The sequence below is a fragment of the Gopherus flavomarginatus genome, chromosome 3 (assembly GCF_025201925.1).
Source record: "Gopherus flavomarginatus isolate rGopFla2 chromosome 3, rGopFla2.mat.asm, whole genome shotgun sequence".
Lineage (NCBI taxonomy): Eukaryota > Metazoa > Chordata > Testudines > Testudinidae > Gopherus > Gopherus flavomarginatus.
The window spans coordinates 225,499,806-225,518,682 of record NC_066619.1 but is presented as its reverse complement, the minus strand read 5'-3'; the positions used below and the strand labels follow the sequence as shown (position 1 = coordinate 225,518,682).

Genomic DNA, 18,877 nt, shown 5'->3' with positions numbered 1-18,877 from the left:
TAAAATGGATGTCACTTAGCAATAAGAAACTTATGCTTGACCCGCTAGATGCTGTAGTAACACCAGTTTATATGTCCTCCATAGTATATGTGACAGTGTGGAAAACCAGCACTTGAAGAGTTAACAACCCCTTTTTTTATTTTGGGGGAAACAGCAGTGAAAAAATGCAGGTAAAAATAGTAGCTGTACTCCCCAGATAAGAAAACAATATAATAAAATTGCTAATTGTACAGAAAAATGTAAATTCTGTATATTAAAAAACAAAACAAATCTGCAACTGCTGAGTACTAGGAGTTTCATGTAGTATTAGTTAAGTAGCATTAACGTTCACTATTATTTCTCGGCTCTGACAGGTGCCTCACTGATGTTGATGAATGCACAGAAAACCCATGTCTCAATGGTGCCCTTTGTGAGAACACATATGGCTCATATCACTGCAATTGTAGCCATGGATTTGGAGGAAGATATTGTGCAGAGATTGTTCTCAATAAATACGTTTCAACATCTTGGAACATTAGCTTAGCAGAAGTAATCGGAATTATTGTTTTCATAGCCGGAATCTTCTTATTAGTTGGGATTTTTGTTTTCTGCCGCAAACTGATCAGTAGAAAGAAGAAACGCCAACCAGAGTCTGAAGATAAGCACCTGGGAACAACAACAGCTTTCTTGCAAAGACCATATTTTGATTCAAAACTGAATAAGAACATTTACTCAGATATCCCACCCCAGGTGCCTGTTCGGCCCATTTCTTATACTCCAAGCATTCCAAGTGACTCCAGGAACAATCTTGACAGGAATTCTTTTGAGGGGTCGACCATCCCAGAGCATCCAGAGTTTAGTACCTTTAACCCAGATTCTGTACATGGCCACCGAAAGGCAGTGGCTGTCTGCAGTGTGGCACCTAACTTGCCTCCGCCACCTCCATCGAACTCTCCTTCAGACAGTGACTCAATTCAGAAACCGAGCTGGGATTTTGACTATGACAGTAAGCAATCTACTTTTGTTAAAATACATTTGTGGTACAACTATATTTACTATTCAGAGTTTGAATCTATAGTACTGATATAGGGCTATGAGTTTATGGATGTGTTTTACACAAAGAAAAAATATTGAATCCAGTAGATTTTATTGTAAACAGCAGGACACAAGATACATCACATACAAGGAACAGTCTATACAGATATTTTTTACTGGCTCTGGGAGTTGCCTCCTGCTCAGAGGTTTTCTCACAAATATTTTCGGACTCCTGAGGGGCATTAATTTTTATGAAGAATGTTCAATCCATAGTACATTAATTTTTTGACATTACATTTCTTTTTGCTTTCAGCTAAAGTAGTAGATCTTGATCCTTGCCTTTCAAAGAAGCCTCTGGAGGAAAAGGCCTCTCATCCTTACAGCACTAGAGAAAGTATGTCTGAGGTCCAGTCCCTTAGCTCCTTCCAGTCAGAGTCATGCGATGACAATGGTATGTAATGCCTAATCATTCTTTTCTATTGCTCACGTTCATTTGTTTCCCTCCCTGCCTATCACCCCATATAGAAGTATATAGTTATCTATATCCATAGATAGATTGTATATCTATATGTGTATATATGTAATATATGATATTTTTATTTACATACTCTATAGGTTAGTTCCTGAAGGCTACTTAAACCTGTACAATTAAATAAGTGTTTCATCTATATTACATTTCATGTTAAATACTGTATCCTGACAAAATATTTACTCCACTGTAAAGTACAAACAACGACAAATTCAGTATTAGGTCTTTGGTGGTGTTAGGAGGTACAAAAGTTTCTTGTTATATGTAATCATTGGTTATAAGTTTATAAAAAAATTAGCCTCTGCACAAGCGTAGTTTTAGCTTTGACATTCAGCTTTCAGTAAAACTTTTTGGTGTTACAGTTTCATTTGTTTCCTTTTTTTTCTTGCTGCGGCCTCAGCTCCCATATGGATCAGATCAGTACTGAGTGAGAGCAGAGTTTAAGGGACTGCTTGTAAGTTTGATTATATTAGTAATGAAGGAAGTTGTGCAAAAGGGATTTTACTGTAGAAGTATAGTAGTAATTATCTGGCTTTTGTCATGATCAGATATGAATATATACAAAACCTCTGTGTATCAAAAATGTGCCAATATGTAAAACAAGAATATTATTCTATAATCAGTGTAAATAGTATTTTGATGGTGACTCTGGTTTATATATATATATATAGAAAAGCAGGTTTTTGGGGTTTTTTTAACTTCTGTTTTCGTTAAAAAGCAAGCTGCTGTTATATTAATAGCACTTCTTCACCTCATAATCTCCAAATATCTTTGCCTGGAATCTCAATCACATATTGCTGGGAAAGTGAACAGATAAAGATGGATGTGAAAAGTACTATATGTCACGTAATATCCTACCTGGAGCAATGAAGGCAGTGAAAATGTAATTATAGGGGAGAGACTAACCTTTAATCCGCTTTAAACCACTGAGGCACACACAACTCCCCTAGTTTCAGTGGGAGTTCTAGACATGAAGCAATGGCAAGTTTGGACCCTCATTTAGAACAGTTTTGGCCAGAACGGTAGTCAGCCGCTTTTCTTTCTTCCCTCCTCCCCTTTTAAAGAATATCAATTTTAACTTGAATGCAAAGGAGTTCTTTTAATACCTTATCTCAAAAGGGGCAGCTTTAGCATCACAGCAGTGCTGCTTTCATGCCATTTTGGTAGTTAGAGAATGTCACTCAGCTCTTCTGCTGGACTTTGGGTCAGAAAGGTGTCCATGAAACCAAATCCACCCTCAGATACGTACATACAACTGCTGGTCACTTCAGTAATAATGTGTATATGAGGTAGAATCTGACTTTGCAAGAGTACTTCTTTTTTCTCCTATTCCTTTTCCCCTCCCTAGACAGAGAGTGCACACACACAAACAGTCTAGTAAGCTTTTTGTTTTCATTTGTATTCATTTTTGTTTGTTTGTTTGTTTTTAAGTAGAATAGTATTGTGACATAGCACGTGCTATGCCAAATCAAAGGCCTTTGAAATTCAGCTATGCACAAGACCACTTAGCTTACTGGTGCAGCTTGCTACTATAAAAACACATTGCTCAGGTAACTATGTAGATACTTGGTATTTTCCTTATTTGTTCTCTCTTATATCCTCGCTAGTATTTTCAGTCCCATTTCATTAGAAGATTCCCCAACAATTTTTGGTTTTAAAGTGGAATATATATTATGGGAGCCCTAGTTTAATCCCTTTAACCTCCCCATTGGGGTCCTTTAACTGTGGTACTTACTTTATTAAGATTATAAAATGGACTTTTCTAAAGTCATTTGGTGACAAAACATTTCAGAAATTCCTATCTAACCCAAAAACCCTGTTCTTGTGCATACATTATTTGGGTTTCAGGGCTAGTTATGGTATCAAGTTGCCATTATGCAGAAGAATAAATTAACGACTATATATATAAAATATCATATTACATTGTTATTTTCTAAGGTAGTAAAGCACTGAAAACTTATTTTATTGTTATGTCTTTATATACATGTATGCTGTTTAAATTGATACTAACTATAGGTTTGTTTTAATTTGCTCCTTCCATACCATTTACAAGCTTCCATAGTGACTGTAATACACCTTGTCAATGCTGTTGTTGACTCGGTGGAAAAAGAAGGTATATATGTGTTTTCACTTTTTTATTTACTGCTTTGGCAGAATATTGCATGTTTTTGTCTTGTAGTAATGTGTTAGTAAAATAGATGGGTAATTATGAAATGTAGTTTACTGATCAGAAAATGTGTGTATTTTTAGTAGCATCTGTTTTTGTGTGCATTCTCAGTACAGATATATAAAATGTATGGACAATTTTTCAAATGTGAGTGCCTACATATATGCACCTAACAAAATTTGGCCTGTTTTTTGGAGGTGCCTCCTCTCCACAAATACCTGTGCAGTGTATTAGGCACAATCCTAGTCCTTACAGTCTTGTTGCACAAGGCTCTAGCATGTAGACAGGGTGTGGGGAGAGTGCTGCCATGGGCTAGTTGTCCTTCAAAACTGCGCAACAAAGCTGGGCCAGCACTGAGGGGAGTTGGCACACATTGCACCAAGTAAAGAGGAGCAGTGGGGCTCGTGCATTCCAGTTGGCATTTTGCCTGCCTTAGGCACAGTGAGCTTGATTCAAAGCCCTTTGAAGTCAGTGAGAATCAAACCACTGACATCAGTGGTCTTTGGATCTAGGCCAGCGCGCAGCCCCTACTCTCATCCTCACACACAAAGACAACTTTCAATAATGTAATTATTTACACTCCGTAATCTCCAGAATATACAAAACATTGCCAGCGAGTCTGTCTCACTTTTTGGTATACTGAGAATCTGTAACACAAAGACTGCTTTCCTTATAAAACGATGTGCTCAAAATATTGACTGTGGATCAAATCCCTTGCTTTGTGGCTGCAGAGGTCCCCCTACCTGCAAACCCAAGATATTTCTGGTGTCTGAGCTGGATAGTCAAGGTAGGGACTAGAGAATCAAGTCCATGCAGGAGTGCATACCCTGTGAACTGCATGGAATCCCATTCCAGACCTGTTGCCTTCAGCAGGCCAGAGGAAGGGTGAGGCCAAAGGATCCAATGCAATGCAAATAATCCATTCTTTCCCAGCCCCCTCATGGATCTGCAGAGGCTGATTCAGGCATTGGGCTGAAGTAGACTCCAGGGATCAGCTACTGAGAAAAAGTGTATTCCTGCCCCTCTGAATATTCCGTATTCCTTAATTAGAAAGGATGTATTACGCTTTCCTAGAAAGGATTTATCAATTAAAACCTTGTTCAGAGCGAAGCCACCTCTAAAATATAAAACTGTTTATTGTAGCTGTGGCTACCATTGAATTATTGCCCTATAAAAACTAAGTACTGTGTAGTATTTAAAGTAAATATAGAAACAGAAGGGCAAGTAGCTTAAAGCACAGACTTCCCCTTCTAATTACAAGTGCCAGGAAAACATTTCACTAGTATACTTGTCTAGTGCTTGATCAAAGGTTTTCAAAATTACAGAGTATTCCATGTATAATGGGCAGGGTTGTGAGAATGGGTGGGAAGAAACCTTTGAAAAAATTAGACTAATAAAATGATGTTTTTTGGGATTTTTATTGGGAGTTACAAGTGATCTGAACAGCGGCCACGTATCAAGATAAGATGGAGAGATGCAGACATTTAGTATCCTTTAAAACAGTTCTTCAGAAACTCACGTTTTTATTATTAATCATTTAATATTTTACCTGGGTTAATATTTAAACTACCCTGAAGCTTTACCAAACACCCTGCGAATTTACATCTTCCGTATGCGATTAGTGGTAGACTTATGCTTAAAAAGAAAACCCAGAGCTCTGTTTATTGTAAGAAGAACCACATATAAAACCATGCAGAACAAAGAAGCAATTTTCAGGACAAATCCTGCCACCCTTATGCAGTCAAAACTCCCAAAAATTACTTTAATGGGAGTTTTGCCTAAGCAAGGACTGATTTTGCCTCTGCTCAGCAATATCTTGAGAAGTCTCTACATTTGTATTCATTCTCTCTTTCCCTGTGTTCTCATAATCCATGTCTCTAAAGTAGGCGCTCCAGCCCTTCTAGATTCAACAGGACAGGAAGCAAATTTTGCCCTCTGTTACCCCAAAATGTTACCCCATTACATTGGTTGCACAGGTATAACTCAGGGTAGGCCTACGCTGCAATTATAAACCTGTGGCTGGTCTGAGCCAGCTTATGGGCTCGGGCTTAAGGGGCTGTTTAACTGTGGTGTAGATGGCTGGGCTCTGGCTGGAGCCTGGGTTCTAGGACCCTGCAATGCGGGAGCTTTGTTTGCAGCCGATGTCCAAACACCAACACCGCAAAGCAATTAAACAGCCCCTTTGTCTGAGGCCCGCGAGCCCAAGTCAGCTGACATAAGCTGGCCACAGGTGTCTTTGCAGTGTAGACATGCCCTTAATGGCAGATTTACCCTCCTCAATATTATAATAGAGAAAAGTAAGGGAGCATAGCATGTCCATCAGAAGCATCATGCTGTACAGCTGTTGTTTGTATGCCTTCACATTAGTTCACCTATTTGATACCTAATTCAAATCTTTTCTCCTTTTTTCTTCTCACTTTGCCATCTAAAGAGTCTTTTGCTGTTCCTGACCTCAGCAATTCAAGAGGTGACTTCTGCATGCAGTTGTTCCTTGATATTCACTTAACTCTTCGTTAATATTTGTTTTTTAATACTGACTTACCTTCAGTTGTTTGCTGTGTATTTGTTTGCAGTAATTACTGTTTATTTGCTAGACTTCACATCTTACTTAGGTCATAAGAACATAAGAACGGCCATACCGGGTCAGACCAAAGGTCCATCTAGCCCAGTATCTGTCTACCGACAGTGGCCAATGCCAGGTGCCCCAGAGGGAGTGAACCTAACAGGCAATGATCAAGTGGTCTCTCTCCTTCCATCTATCTCCATCCTCTGACAGACAGAGGCTAGGGACACCATTCCTTACCCATCCTGGCTAATAGCCATTTATGGACTTAGCCACCATGAATCCTATAATATTTTTCCTTTTTAGTGCCTATCTGAAAATTAAAAAGGCTTTAAACTGCATGGTGTTTTCTACCACTGATACTAGTTGGGCTTATACTTACTCAGAAAAAAAGCTTACAAACAGGGAGCAGTTCTGTTATTTATGCATGATAAATTTAATCTTGTGATTTTGTTTTTGTTTGAATGCAAATGTTTACTAATAGAGCTGAAAGGTTTTACAAATATGTTTAAAAATTATGTGCTGCAGGATTCAGTTACTGAAGTAGTCATAGAGTTGAAAGACAGTAATTAGTGGAATCAGTATGTTAATCTTAAGTAGAATGGTAAAGTTACTTTAAACATTCTATATACTTTACCGAACATAGATTATTACTCTTAGTAGGAAACACAAGATTTATGTGTTCTAAATATATATATTCGTAGGAAAAAAAGACCACTGATATCAGTGTAATCAGTAACTACACAACAAGTGTCGATCCATAGGAATTTAGGTTCCTCAGGGAGGCTGTTTTGGTTATTTTTTACCAAAAGAATGATTGTATACCATTGTGTGTGTCAGCACATCTCATAGATGAACTGCAGCGCCTCCCACTTTTGGTGAGATGACCAAAATATTAATACTCCAAATTTGGACAAAATAATAAAATGTTTCATGCATGGCATACTATAAAGTTGTTTTGTGTTAAATGTCTTTGTGAAACCGGGAGCAGATTGCTCCAGAAGTAATTAACATAAGTTATGTCCTTATTACTAGTGGTCATGTTGTCTTCGGTACAATGTGTTGATTTTCCAGTACAAGTGTACTTTGAGGGCAAAATACTAATACAACTTTTTTTTTTTAAACCCACTTCACACTGCAGGTTATCATTGGGATACATCAGATTGGATGCCAAGTGTTGAACTGCCCGGTATCCAAGAGTACCCAAATTATGAGGTGGTTGAAGAGCCAGCTCCCCTTTACACAGATCCAAATGCCATTGATACAGATTACTATCCTGGAGGCTATGACATAGAAAGCGATTTCCCACCTCCGCCTGATGACTTTCCTGCACTCGATGAGCTCCCGCCATTACCGCCAGAATACAATGACCAGTTTGAATCAATACAGCCACCCAGAGACATGCCGGCAGTGGGCAGCTTGGGTTCTTCTACAAGAAGCAGGCAGAGGTTCAAGCTTAATCATTACCTTCCCCATCACTACCCAGCAGATATGTCAGAACCTCAGAACACAACTAGTGGAGTCAACAGTAATTATAGAGAACCTTATGCTCCTTACACTTTAGGGTACAATAGTGACTTCGAAGCACCCACTGTAGACAACATGTCCCTGTCTGTGTACACTTCCACGGCTTCATGCTCCGATGTGTCAGCATGCTGTGAAATGGGGTCTGAGGTAATGATGAGTGACTATGAGAGTGGAGATGATGGCCACTTTGAAGATGTGACTATTCCTCCACTTGATTCTCAACAACATACAGAAGTCTGACACTCACACTCAACAAAAGTGCCTAGGCTTGAATGAATTTTAAGGATTCTCGAAGAGCTTTTTTTTTTTTCTTGGTAGCAGTGCTTGAATGCATTTGTTTAGTGAGCTAAAACTGGCATGGCTGCACTGGATCATGCAGCTCATTTCAACATATTAGCCTATTTCCATTTCCTGACCTACTGTAATTGGACAGATCAAAGGTTTCCATTGGCTGTGCCATTTCTGAAAGTGTTTTTTGTACTTACTTTTGTCTGTTAAAGAAATTTAAAAACAAACAAACCACATACCACTTCACCATGTTAGCATGATACATATATTTATATAGTTCTAATGCAAATTAATTTTCTCCAATCTTTTTTGTAAATGTTATGTACAGTTTTGATTTTAATAGTTTTAACTAGATTTTGTAGATATTTTGTGAATTTGTTTTCCACTGAATCTAGTGGTGTTAGTGTGCCATTAAACTAGCACCCTGAATATTATTATAGTCAGGGCTTCACTGTATGTATTTTTTTCCCCCATTGAGGTTTGGCATTTAATTATAAGGATTTCAGCATGTTCATGCGATTCCAGCTGTACATAGGTTAGACGAGATCTGATATTTTCTGGGTCAGATATATGGAAATGTCTTAAATGGGTTGCTGTATTTTAGAATTGTAAACATTTTTTCCCTTCTTGGAAAGTGTGTTGGGGACCCTCTGCATACCTGTTTAGAACCAAAACCACCATGACACAGTTTTTATAGTGTCTGTATATTTGTGATGCAATGGTCTTGTAAAGGTTTTTACTGAAAACTACCATTAGCCAGTCTTTCTTACTGACAATAAATTATTAATAAAATACTTTAGCTTTCCTCTGTGTATCTGTTATGTATTATACAAAAAAAGTCAATGCATTCAGTGCAGCTTTTTTGAAATCTCTATTTCTTTTATACTGTATAATATTGGCTCCAAGCAACACATTTTCCTTCTTCAAAAATCAAACTGCAGTTATGTTAGGTGCCCACTAGATGGGAGTGTGCAACTACTTAATGTTTTTGTTTTGCTGTTTAAAAGAAATCTGCCTAGTATGAATAAATACAGGCACAAAACTTAAGTGGCCTTCTTGCTAGTTCACATTTTCTTTTAAAAACACATTTGAATTAATTGAATTACCAAATGTCTAAATTGTGAAGCATTTAAAAGCACAGCAAAAGTCCATATAAAAACAATCTTCCAAAGCTGTTTTTCACAAGCAACTTTTTTCCTGTATCATACATGCAACTTCTTACCAGTGTTGCCCGAAGAGTGCATCAACTTTTTTGTTGTTTTGTTTTCTTTCCTACTAATATACTTCCATTGTTTGAAGTTGCAGTGTTATGTCCCGCAGACCTTGTGGTGTCAAGCACTGTGTCACTGAAGAAAAAGATCTACTACTGAAGTATTCATTATTGCATCATAGTTGGCTCAAAATATTTGACTTTGATAAATATAAAATTTCTGCAAGGAAAGAAATGTGCCATGGTAGAACCAGCTACCTTGTTTGTACTTATTTATTTATTGCTCTGTGTTTGTTTATAGGACTAGAAAGGAGTTTGAAAAACAGAAGAGCCAGTTTTTTCTGGGTCCAGAATAGGTGCACAGGTGGGGAGAGGAAGCAAGATGCTTTTCTTCCCCTGTCCTTTGCACAAGGAACCTTCCCTCCATGTACCACTGAGGGGCTCAATCCACATTTAAGAAGGTGGTGAAGGGGCAGGGCCAAAGTGCCTTGCTCTGCTCCTGGCCTAGTGAACAGAGGGAAGCTGGCTGCACCATCCCCACAGATATGCCTGCACATTCCCTTGTGTGCCAGCCAACATTAGTACAGTGCAGCTCCACGGCTTTGTCAACATGAGCTAATAACTGTGCTGTCAGAGATCATACCACTCACTGACAAATGTATAAGATGGCCAAATAAAGGGAAAGGTAAAAACACATGAATAAAACAATCAGCCCAATGCCCTATTGTAGTCAAAAAAAGCAAACAGGGATGAAAAGCAAAACAAGAGACAGTGATGCTATTATTGTACAGAGCACTTGTTACATCTCATTGGAACACTGAATGCACTGCACTACACAGAATGTAATTGCCATGGGGTTTGCCTGAATTCTTACTGAAGTAAATGGGAGTCTTTCCATTGATTGCAGTTGGCATTGGAATGGGGCCATACATAGGATGCAGTGTAGGGTAATAAAGATAATGTAAGAAAAGAAGAGACTTCAAGGTGACCTAACAGAGGTTTTAGAAAATATAAATGTAAATTATGGAAATAAATTGTATCCATGGGTGAGGCTTTCAAAATCTAATGAACATCATTTGAAAATTTAGGAATCCATTAGTAAATAAGGAATACAGAAATAAGATCTGCTAAGGTTATTAATCATGAAATAATTTACACTGCAGTACTATGCAATTGCAGTTGAAAGTGTAAATAAATGAGATGATTATAGTAGATTTTTTTTTATGACTAAATCTAAGCAGACTAAGATTAAGATAGAGAAAGGACTGGGATGTTGGAACAGATGGCCTTTTTCCTTTATATCTCTTACCATGAGAAAAGAACTGTGATATAACAATTACTTCAAAGAACTTCGTTAATAAAAGCATCTGCTTATTAAATGGCTTAGAGTGGTTAATAACTCTTGTGTTGAAAAGCTGACTGGGAAGTTTACTGGTGCAGTCTTTAAAAAACTGGGCCAGTATTTTGGGTCAGGCCCTGACTGTCCTATTAATGGTACAGCCAGTGGCAGTTTTTGCTCAGGATTGCTTAGTGCTTGGTTCTCTGTAGGATTCAACTTTGAAAGTTAACCAGTATGGGACCCTGTCAGTGTGAGGAAAACATGACTGTGCACAAACTAAAGCTGCTTCCTAATTGGCATGACCCCAATAGAAGGAAGAGGTGACAATCGGTCTAATATACCAGACTGACATTTTCTTAAGCAACTGAAACAGAACAAAAACGGGGCAAGATCAAAGGGTTGACATAAACAGAAGCATACATATTTATTCAAAGAGTTTGTGCCTTTAACAGAAATTAAGTTTACATCTAAATCGATTGAGTTGGGAAAACCTGAAAGTCAGTCAAGGTTTTTAGTCAATGAAGAAAATTTTGAAACTAAAAAACCCCCAAACTTTTAATTATGGTTTGTGAAAAATGGAAAGCAGTAGAAAATGAATGGAATCTCAGTGCAGACAATGTCATTTGGAAAAAGTAAGAGTATCAAAAATAAAGAATAGCATAGAGTTACTCAAGTGATTCAAGGCTCTGGTTCAATTCCTTGCATCAATCAGGACCAACTCCATATTATACTTTCCATATACTTACCTAATCTCAGACTGAATACCTCTAATGACTTTTCAATGACTATATTATTAGGCAAAGTATTCCACCCACTGATTGTCTTTTACAGATCAAAGGGCATTATACTGATCATTGATTTAAAGCAGAGTTTCTGAAACTGTGTGACGGGACCCCAAAGTGGGTCGCACCCCTGTTTTAATGGGGTCACCGGGGCTGGCATTAGACTTGCTGGGGCCCAGGGCCAAAGCTCAAGCCCCACCGCCCAGGGCCAAAGCTCGAGGGCTTCAGCCCTGAGTGGTGGGACTCAGGTTACGGACTTCAGCTTTGGCCCCACCCCTGCCTGGTGTGGCGGGGGCTCAGGCGGGCTCAGACTTGGGTCCCTTCTCCTGTGGTCTTGATGCAAAGAAGTTTGAGAATTGCAGATTTCAAAGGAAGGGAGAGGTCAAGGGTAGAGAAGATGATGTGCTGTAAAAGTATTTGAGAGAGTGAAGAGAGTTAGCCTGCCCTCTAACAGTAGTGAAGAAATGCCGTACATGCTGCCTTGTCATGAGTGCCAGAATCTATTGCCTGCTTTGGTTATGATCAAATTTGTTATCGTCTTTAAAAATACAATGAATATGTTGAGGAATGCAAAATAAACAACCTGGTGAAACTTTAACCCTTTTAAAACACAGACTTGACACTTCAGTTGCTATCTGGGTGGATCTCAGTCCCTCAACACTCAGGAATGGTGGGGAGTCTGAATGCTGCCATGGAACCATGCCATTTGATTTCAGAGGGATCCTTTTCAAACTTTTGTACTCTCTACTCCTGAAACTGAAAAAAACTTTCAGGGAACACACCAAGGCTTTGCAGTTGCTGCAACAGTTTTAACATGATGCACCAAAAGGCAACTGCTTTTCCTAACTGGTCTCAGACACCCTCTAAAGATAGGGGTTGGTAACCTTTCAGAAGTGGCATCCCGAGTCTTCATTTACTCACCCTAATTTAAGGTGTCACGTGCCAGTAATATATTTTAATGTTTTTAGGAGGTCTCTTTCGCTAAATCTGTAATATATAACTAAACTATTGTTGTGTGAAAAGTAAATAAGGTTTTTAAAACATTTAAGGAGCTTCATTTAAAATTAAAATGCAGAGTGCCCTGGACTGGTGCCCAGCACCTGGGCAGTGTGATTGCCACTGAAAATCAGCTTGCGTGCCATAGGTTGCCTATCCCTGCTCTAAGAAACCTTAACAGTTTGTTTTGTGAGCTTGTTATGACACAAGGGATGTGTGGTGGGGTTTCTACTGTTTTAGTGTGAGCTACAATAACTACAAATATTAATCTTGGTGGGCTAGATGGTGCCATTACATCTAGCCCTGTTTAAGGAGAGGTGTACAGTTGTCCTGCCCCTTGGCAGTCCAGGGAAAGAATTTCAGTACTGCCAATCCCAAATGTTCAGAACAGTGAGTATGATAGGCTGTTGATTGTGGTAAATGAGTGTGAAGAACAGTAATGTCTGTATAACCTGCTCTCTCCACTCCCAGAGCGGCAATCTAAGAATCTCCGGGGTAGAGAGTGTAGGGTTTTACACCTGTTTTTCCCCCAGCACAGTCTGGCCCTGCACCAACCATTATTACTACTACATAAATAGCTCCACAAAAAGAATTGGGAAAACTTCAACAAATAAATGCCATACAAGATCTACATTAAAGAATGCTGAGGGTGAAAAGTTAGCTACTCAAAAGTCAGGAAAATGCCCCCGTTAAAAGTTTTGCATCCTTGTGTCTATGCATTTACACACAGCTTAAGAGGCTGAGGAGTAGCGACATGGCACTTGCAGAGCATGCTGCACTGATCATCACTGTTTCTTGGACATTTGGGTTGGGAGCTGAGTTGGTGAGTAAAGGGGCCAGACATGTTGGCATTGTGGGCGACAATTATTATAAATGCAGTCCACAATGTATTTCATGGTGTGAGTTCTGTTTTTGTAGCTGTGCGTTTTAACTGCTCTAAAAGTGCCCAGAGTCAAGGCTAAGGGCTTTTAGTTAAATCAAAAGAAAAACTAATTAATTAGACAATCATTATTTTAGCAGGACCTCATTTCAGTCAATGTACAGGGTGGATGGCACCTAGCGAATGCCTATGAGACTCCCTGCATTGTGTCTAATGCATTAAAATAAACATACTGTGAGAAAAAATTGCATACATTGTGTACTTCCTCCCCCCACCCCTTCTGTTGGGCTTATTATAGTTATGGGGAGGGGACGACAGATTAAATGTGCTCTGAGAAGGGCAACACAAAGATTCTCGTTCTCCTTTTGATTTGTTCACACACTGTTGTGGTTTTTACTTGTTCTTTCTCAGAGATGGTTAGGTGAAATTTCAATGAATTTACAAGCTGGGAGAAGGTTGATCAATCAGAGTTCATCTCTCTTATTAGTAGCTTGCTGTACATATAGCCAGATCATGGAATGAGCTACTGCAGACATTGTCTTAAATATTTTTTTGGGAAAATCTGAACTTAATTTCACTGGGCAGAATTGGTATTTAGGTGCCGAAAGATGCAGATAGGTGCCTAGTGCGATTTTCAAAAGCACCTACATGCCTGGCTCCCATTGGAGTATCTGAAATCAATGGGAGTTAAGCACCTAGGTGCTTTTAAAAATTCCTCTAGGCACCTATCTGCATCTTTTGGCACCTACCATTGAAAATTTGTCTGAAAATGTCTTGATGATCAACATATTCATTTGAGAGAGGTCTTGGAACACCATCCTACTGAGATCAGTATGAAAGTTTCATTCTGGGTTTTGTTTGAAAAAACAAATGCTAGGCCAAATCTACAGATGTTTGTTAACCTGACCTTAGTTTTGAGCACACTTGGACAGGCTTTTGCGTGAACTCGGGCTGACTGATGGCTTCATTTGGAAAGCGTATGCAACTCAGTGGTTCTGCATGGCTTCTACCTGATGTAAAGCAAAACTCTATGGTTCTTGCTTAATTTAATTTTGATGTTGGGGGTTGGGAAGTTTCCCCTAAAATTTGGCATTCAAATCCACACCAATGTGCATAAAATAACAAAATAGAAGACACAAAAAAAAGTGCTCATGGAGCCCATCATGAAGCTAACAAATTTTTGACAGGTCTAATCATTCTTCTACTACTGAAAATAAAGTTCAGTTGGCAGCAAGAATTTTGTATGTGATGTAGCGTATTGAAGTGGGAATGTGTAACTTATTTGCTTTAATCTTGATTGAAACGTAGAAAGGCACAGCTAGTTTTAGAGAAATTGACTAATTAGGATAGTTTGTATCAAGTAATAAGTTCCTGAATGGCTTTGTCACAAGTTGTGTTAGTTAACACAGCAGGCCTTAGAATATCAAAGATCAATGTCTATTTGCTATTTGCTGTCGAACCCACCAAAAATATTTTTCACTTGCGACACTATGTTGCATGAGTTTTTGTTACAATGAGGCCTACTGGATGGCAACTTTATATAACTTAATAAAAATGTCTGTAGGATTAGCTACCAACCATGACTATAAAAATATAGTAACTGTAATCAGAGCTAGAAGCAAGCAGTTTACTTTAAAAAAAAAGTTCTCAAATATTATAGTTTTGTTTCATGAACATCTCTTGTAAACCCCTTGCTGCTGTTGATTAACTCTGAATTTCTTTATCAATAGTTGAGTATTCATTTGGGGAGAAGAGTTTTACAGTATGTATGAGGAATTGCACTCACACCTTTCATTAGTGATAGCATGACTCATTCGTATAAGCCCCAGTGCACTAATTTGAAAACAAGTAGTGTTAACAGTTTTCAGATCTAGAATAAATTTGAAGTGGTATATATTGGACGAAATTACATTGTATTAAACAAGTGCAGAGAGCTAAAGATAGGCACTTTCAAACTAAAACTAAATAAATATGCAAAATACACAAAAGGTCATCTCTGCTTTTTGACACAGTTGGGAAAAGAACTGTTGAGAGAGATGTTAAAGTTGCAATGAGGATGTAAAATCTTTTCACCTACAAATAATGTCTTGTTTCTCCTGATAGACCAAGAGAACTCAACCAAACTTGGAGATAACAATTTCTATACTTTACCATTCCTAAAATTAACTAGGAGGAAAAGTCACGTAAGCATGTTATCCCTGTTATACACCTGGATAATAATTTGTCAATGAACGTTTAAATGAGTATGGAAGGTTTCTATTTTATTAAGGCTTAAATATTATGAAATATAATATTTATACAAAGTGTCAAATATTGTGAAATGGTTTAATAATGTGGGATGGAATGCAAGTCACTGAAATGGTTACTGCTCAGGCTTTTTAATGTTTCCTTTCAATAATCCACCCTTACAGTTATCTAATAGACTCGTAAAACAATTATTGAGGGTAACCAAAACATTTGAAATCTCACAAGTGTTCAAAACGATGGAGGTTCAGATTTGGTTTTATTTTTTCTGAACATTATCACCCATCCCTAATTATAAGGTTAATAACCAAAGAACAAGAGCTAATTAGGTTAGAAAAGTATATACATTAGTTTATATTTTTATGTTTAAAATAATGACTTTGTATACAATGTCATATGCTATTTGAATGTCGATCATCCATTGGTACTGTAAAAAAAAATTAACAGATAAATTTAAGTACCATTGAAATATATTATTTTACTTTGATCATTCTGAAGTAAAATTTTACCTGAACCCTGCAACAGGGATATATAAAGGATATTTGTGACATCCTCCTCTGGTCTTATCTGGACAGTTGAGTTACTAGGTCACTCCAATCCTTGACTTTGGGAACCAATCTTACTCTGCTCTGATGTGAGAACTCCCACTCCTGAGCTGTTCATGCATAACCTCTGGCATGTAAGCTGCTCCTTGAATTGTGCAACCAAATGACACTAGCCAATATCTCTGGTTCCAGACACAACCCAAGGAACCTTCATCTTACAGTGCCCAGGTATGTCAGCTGGACGCTGCAAGCTTATATGAATTCATCAATTTAACAAAGAAATTGATATGTACCAGGCTTGTTATCCCAAGGGGAGTCTCTGACACCCTTCAAACCAAACGCACTGCTTCAGATTAAACATACAGATTTATTATTTACAAAGATAGATTTTAAGTGATTATAAGTCAAAGCATAACAAGTCAGATTTGGTCAAATGAAATAAAAGCGAAACACATTCTAAGCTGATCTTAATACTTTTAGTGCCCTTACAAACTTAGATTCTTCTCACCACAGGCTGTCTGGTTGCCCTTCAGTCAGGCTCTCCCCTTTGATCAGCACTTCAATCACTTGGTGATGATGTCTGTAGATGGAGGTGAGAGAGAGAGGAAGAGCATGGCAAACATCTGTCCCTTTTATCATGTTCTTTCTTCCCACTTGGCTTTGCCCCTCCACTCCCTCCCACTTCAGAGTCAAGTGAGCATTACCTCATCGCAGTCCCAAACTGACCAGAGGGGGATGACTCACTCGAGTCCAGCAGCTCCTTTTGTTGCTACCTAGGCCAGAATCCTTTGTTCCTGTAAGGCTAGGCTGATTTTTGTCCCATATATGCCCTGATGAAGTGTGAACTGCCTCTCTGCTCTTGGAGAGTTTTTGCCTGGGCTTATTATAAGCCATGAAGACACATTTTCAGCCTCATAACTATATACATAAAATTATAACCTATAACATTACTATAACATTGCTGTAACAACAATGCTCAGTGCATCGTGAGCCTTCCGAAGACACCCGACATGAAGAACTTTGCATTGGATACCACACAATCATTTTACAAGGATGAACATGGGGGTGCCGGGTGTTCACCTGAGGTACGGAGTGTCACAAAAGGTTTCTAATGATCTTTCTTCAGCTTGTTTCCACAACATGGACACAGCAATACTACCAAAGTATAAGTTTGCAAATGTATCTTCCAAAAACAATCATAGCTATTTTATAATGTCACTTAAATTGGGCCTACGCAAAGAATTATGTGCCCCCACTGCTGTCAGAATCCCCCCAGCTTGTTTTCCTTAAAGCAAAGGAGGTTTCTGATCAATCAGTGTAACTTCTGGCTGTGTTAACTCTCTGCTAGGTTTTCTCCACTGATATTTGGGCAGATGATGCTCATTTATCTACTCATTAAGATATTTATAGAATGCAAGTCACTGTAGTATCTAGGTATCCCCCCCTACTCTCTCTTTTTTACAGGTAGGCCAGGGAAGTTGAGGCGCAAAGAAGTGGCTTGTGCGTGGTTATCCAGAGATAGATTGGGAATACAAGTCAGGTCGCATGAGGCCTATTCCAGCACTCTGCCCACTAGTCCACTTCAGCGGACTTTGCAGGTGCTTAGTCTGTAGTGTAATTATACTATTCTTCTGGGGAAAGGACAAATGTAAAATATATTTTTGAACATGGGGAAGAGCTATGAAACTGGCCGACTCTGGTTTTAAATGGCTTGCAATATGCACATTAATTTCAGCTGAAAGAGCTTTTGAATGTAAGCCATGTGGTATGAGAGAGACTAAGTTGACAGTAGTTGAAGCATGATGTGTGCCTCAGTTGGGACCTGAACTTGAAATCTCTGGAACAGAAGTGATGTGTGAGATACTGAGTTACAAGCATGACAACCCATCACTACGAGGGCTTACTAATTACTTGTGTTTCTACTTGATAACTCTAAAGCTACTGGGATTGTGTGTCCCAGGTATAGTTTGTTTTCATTAAGGCACAATATGTGGATGTGAGCTCTTTGTCAGTGATGAGTCTGTGCAGAGAGTAAAACAAGGGCAATGAGATTATTTGCAAATACTTTACAGCTGAAATAGTAATTACAAAGAAGGGTCCAGCTCCACTTTGCCTGTCTGTTTTGCTCCACTAAATGCAAAGGGAGATCACAGGTATAGAACAAAAGGTAAATAACCTCAATAAGTGTTAAAAATGTAAAAAGGGTTGAGCAGAAGCTCTGTTCAATGACAGAATGATAATATGGATTTATCTCTTGTGGAGAAGGATAAAAATCTGGAAAAAAATAAACAAGCACAGGTGTATTATATTAAAAGGGCACAAGGGAGCTTTATATTGCCATTATGTATTTCATTCAATGCTTGGATCCCTGCTGTATTTGCCTGCTTAAAGCCATACAACAATGGAGAGTTTATTAAGCAAAGCCTGTTGTTGTATAAAGTGAAATTAACTAAGAGGTCTCTTCTTTGTTACTCTGGATAGCTCTTTTCATCAAGTATACATTCATGTGAAGGCAAAGTCAGGCATGCTCCAGAAATGACATACGAAAGCTCTGGTCTGAAAGTTGGGCATTTTTTTTCCCAATTGATGTAAGCAGATGTAAGCGCTTGTTTAATAATTAGGGGGAAAGTGTTACCATGGTGTTAGGGAGAAAATGCAGTTGGAAAGCATATTAGCTGGCAACATTTCAATAACATTTCTGATGTTGTGCTTTCCGTAAATGGCTTCCATAGAAAATAAGGTAGTCAGTCTAATAAGGAGGCTCTCTTCCCTTAAAGAGAGAAAATACCACAT

General features: G+C 38.5%; 2 protein-coding genes across 9 annotated transcripts in view; one reads left to right on the top strand and one right to left on the bottom strand.

Annotated features, from left to right (window-relative positions):
* The window catches only part of FAT1 (FAT atypical cadherin 1), a 176,229-nt gene extending 167,342 nt beyond the window's left edge, over positions 1-8,887 (top strand). For 5 of the 8 annotated variants that reach the window (XM_050947217.1, XM_050947218.1, XM_050947216.1 and 2 more), the window contains 5 exons: positions 354-985; positions 1,328-1,465; positions 3,597-3,656; positions 6,142-6,177; positions 7,415-8,887. In XM_050947217.1, coding sequence (XP_050803174.1) covers positions 354-985; positions 1,328-1,465; positions 3,597-3,656; positions 6,142-6,177; positions 7,415-8,040 — 1,492 coding nt within the window. In that variant the 3' untranslated portion in view covers positions 8,041-8,887. Of the gene's footprint in view, positions 1-353; positions 986-1,327; positions 1,466-1,943; positions 1,998-3,596; positions 3,657-6,141; positions 6,178-7,414 lie in introns of those variants that run through there. The other 3 variants (XR_007773554.1, XM_050947220.1, XM_050947221.1) reach the window with 3 other exon arrangements.
* LOC127048294 (uncharacterized) overlaps positions 1-18,877 on the bottom strand; it is a 991,921-nt gene that overhangs the window by 366,103 nt on the left and 606,941 nt on the right. The gene's annotated exons all lie outside the window — the stretch shown is intronic.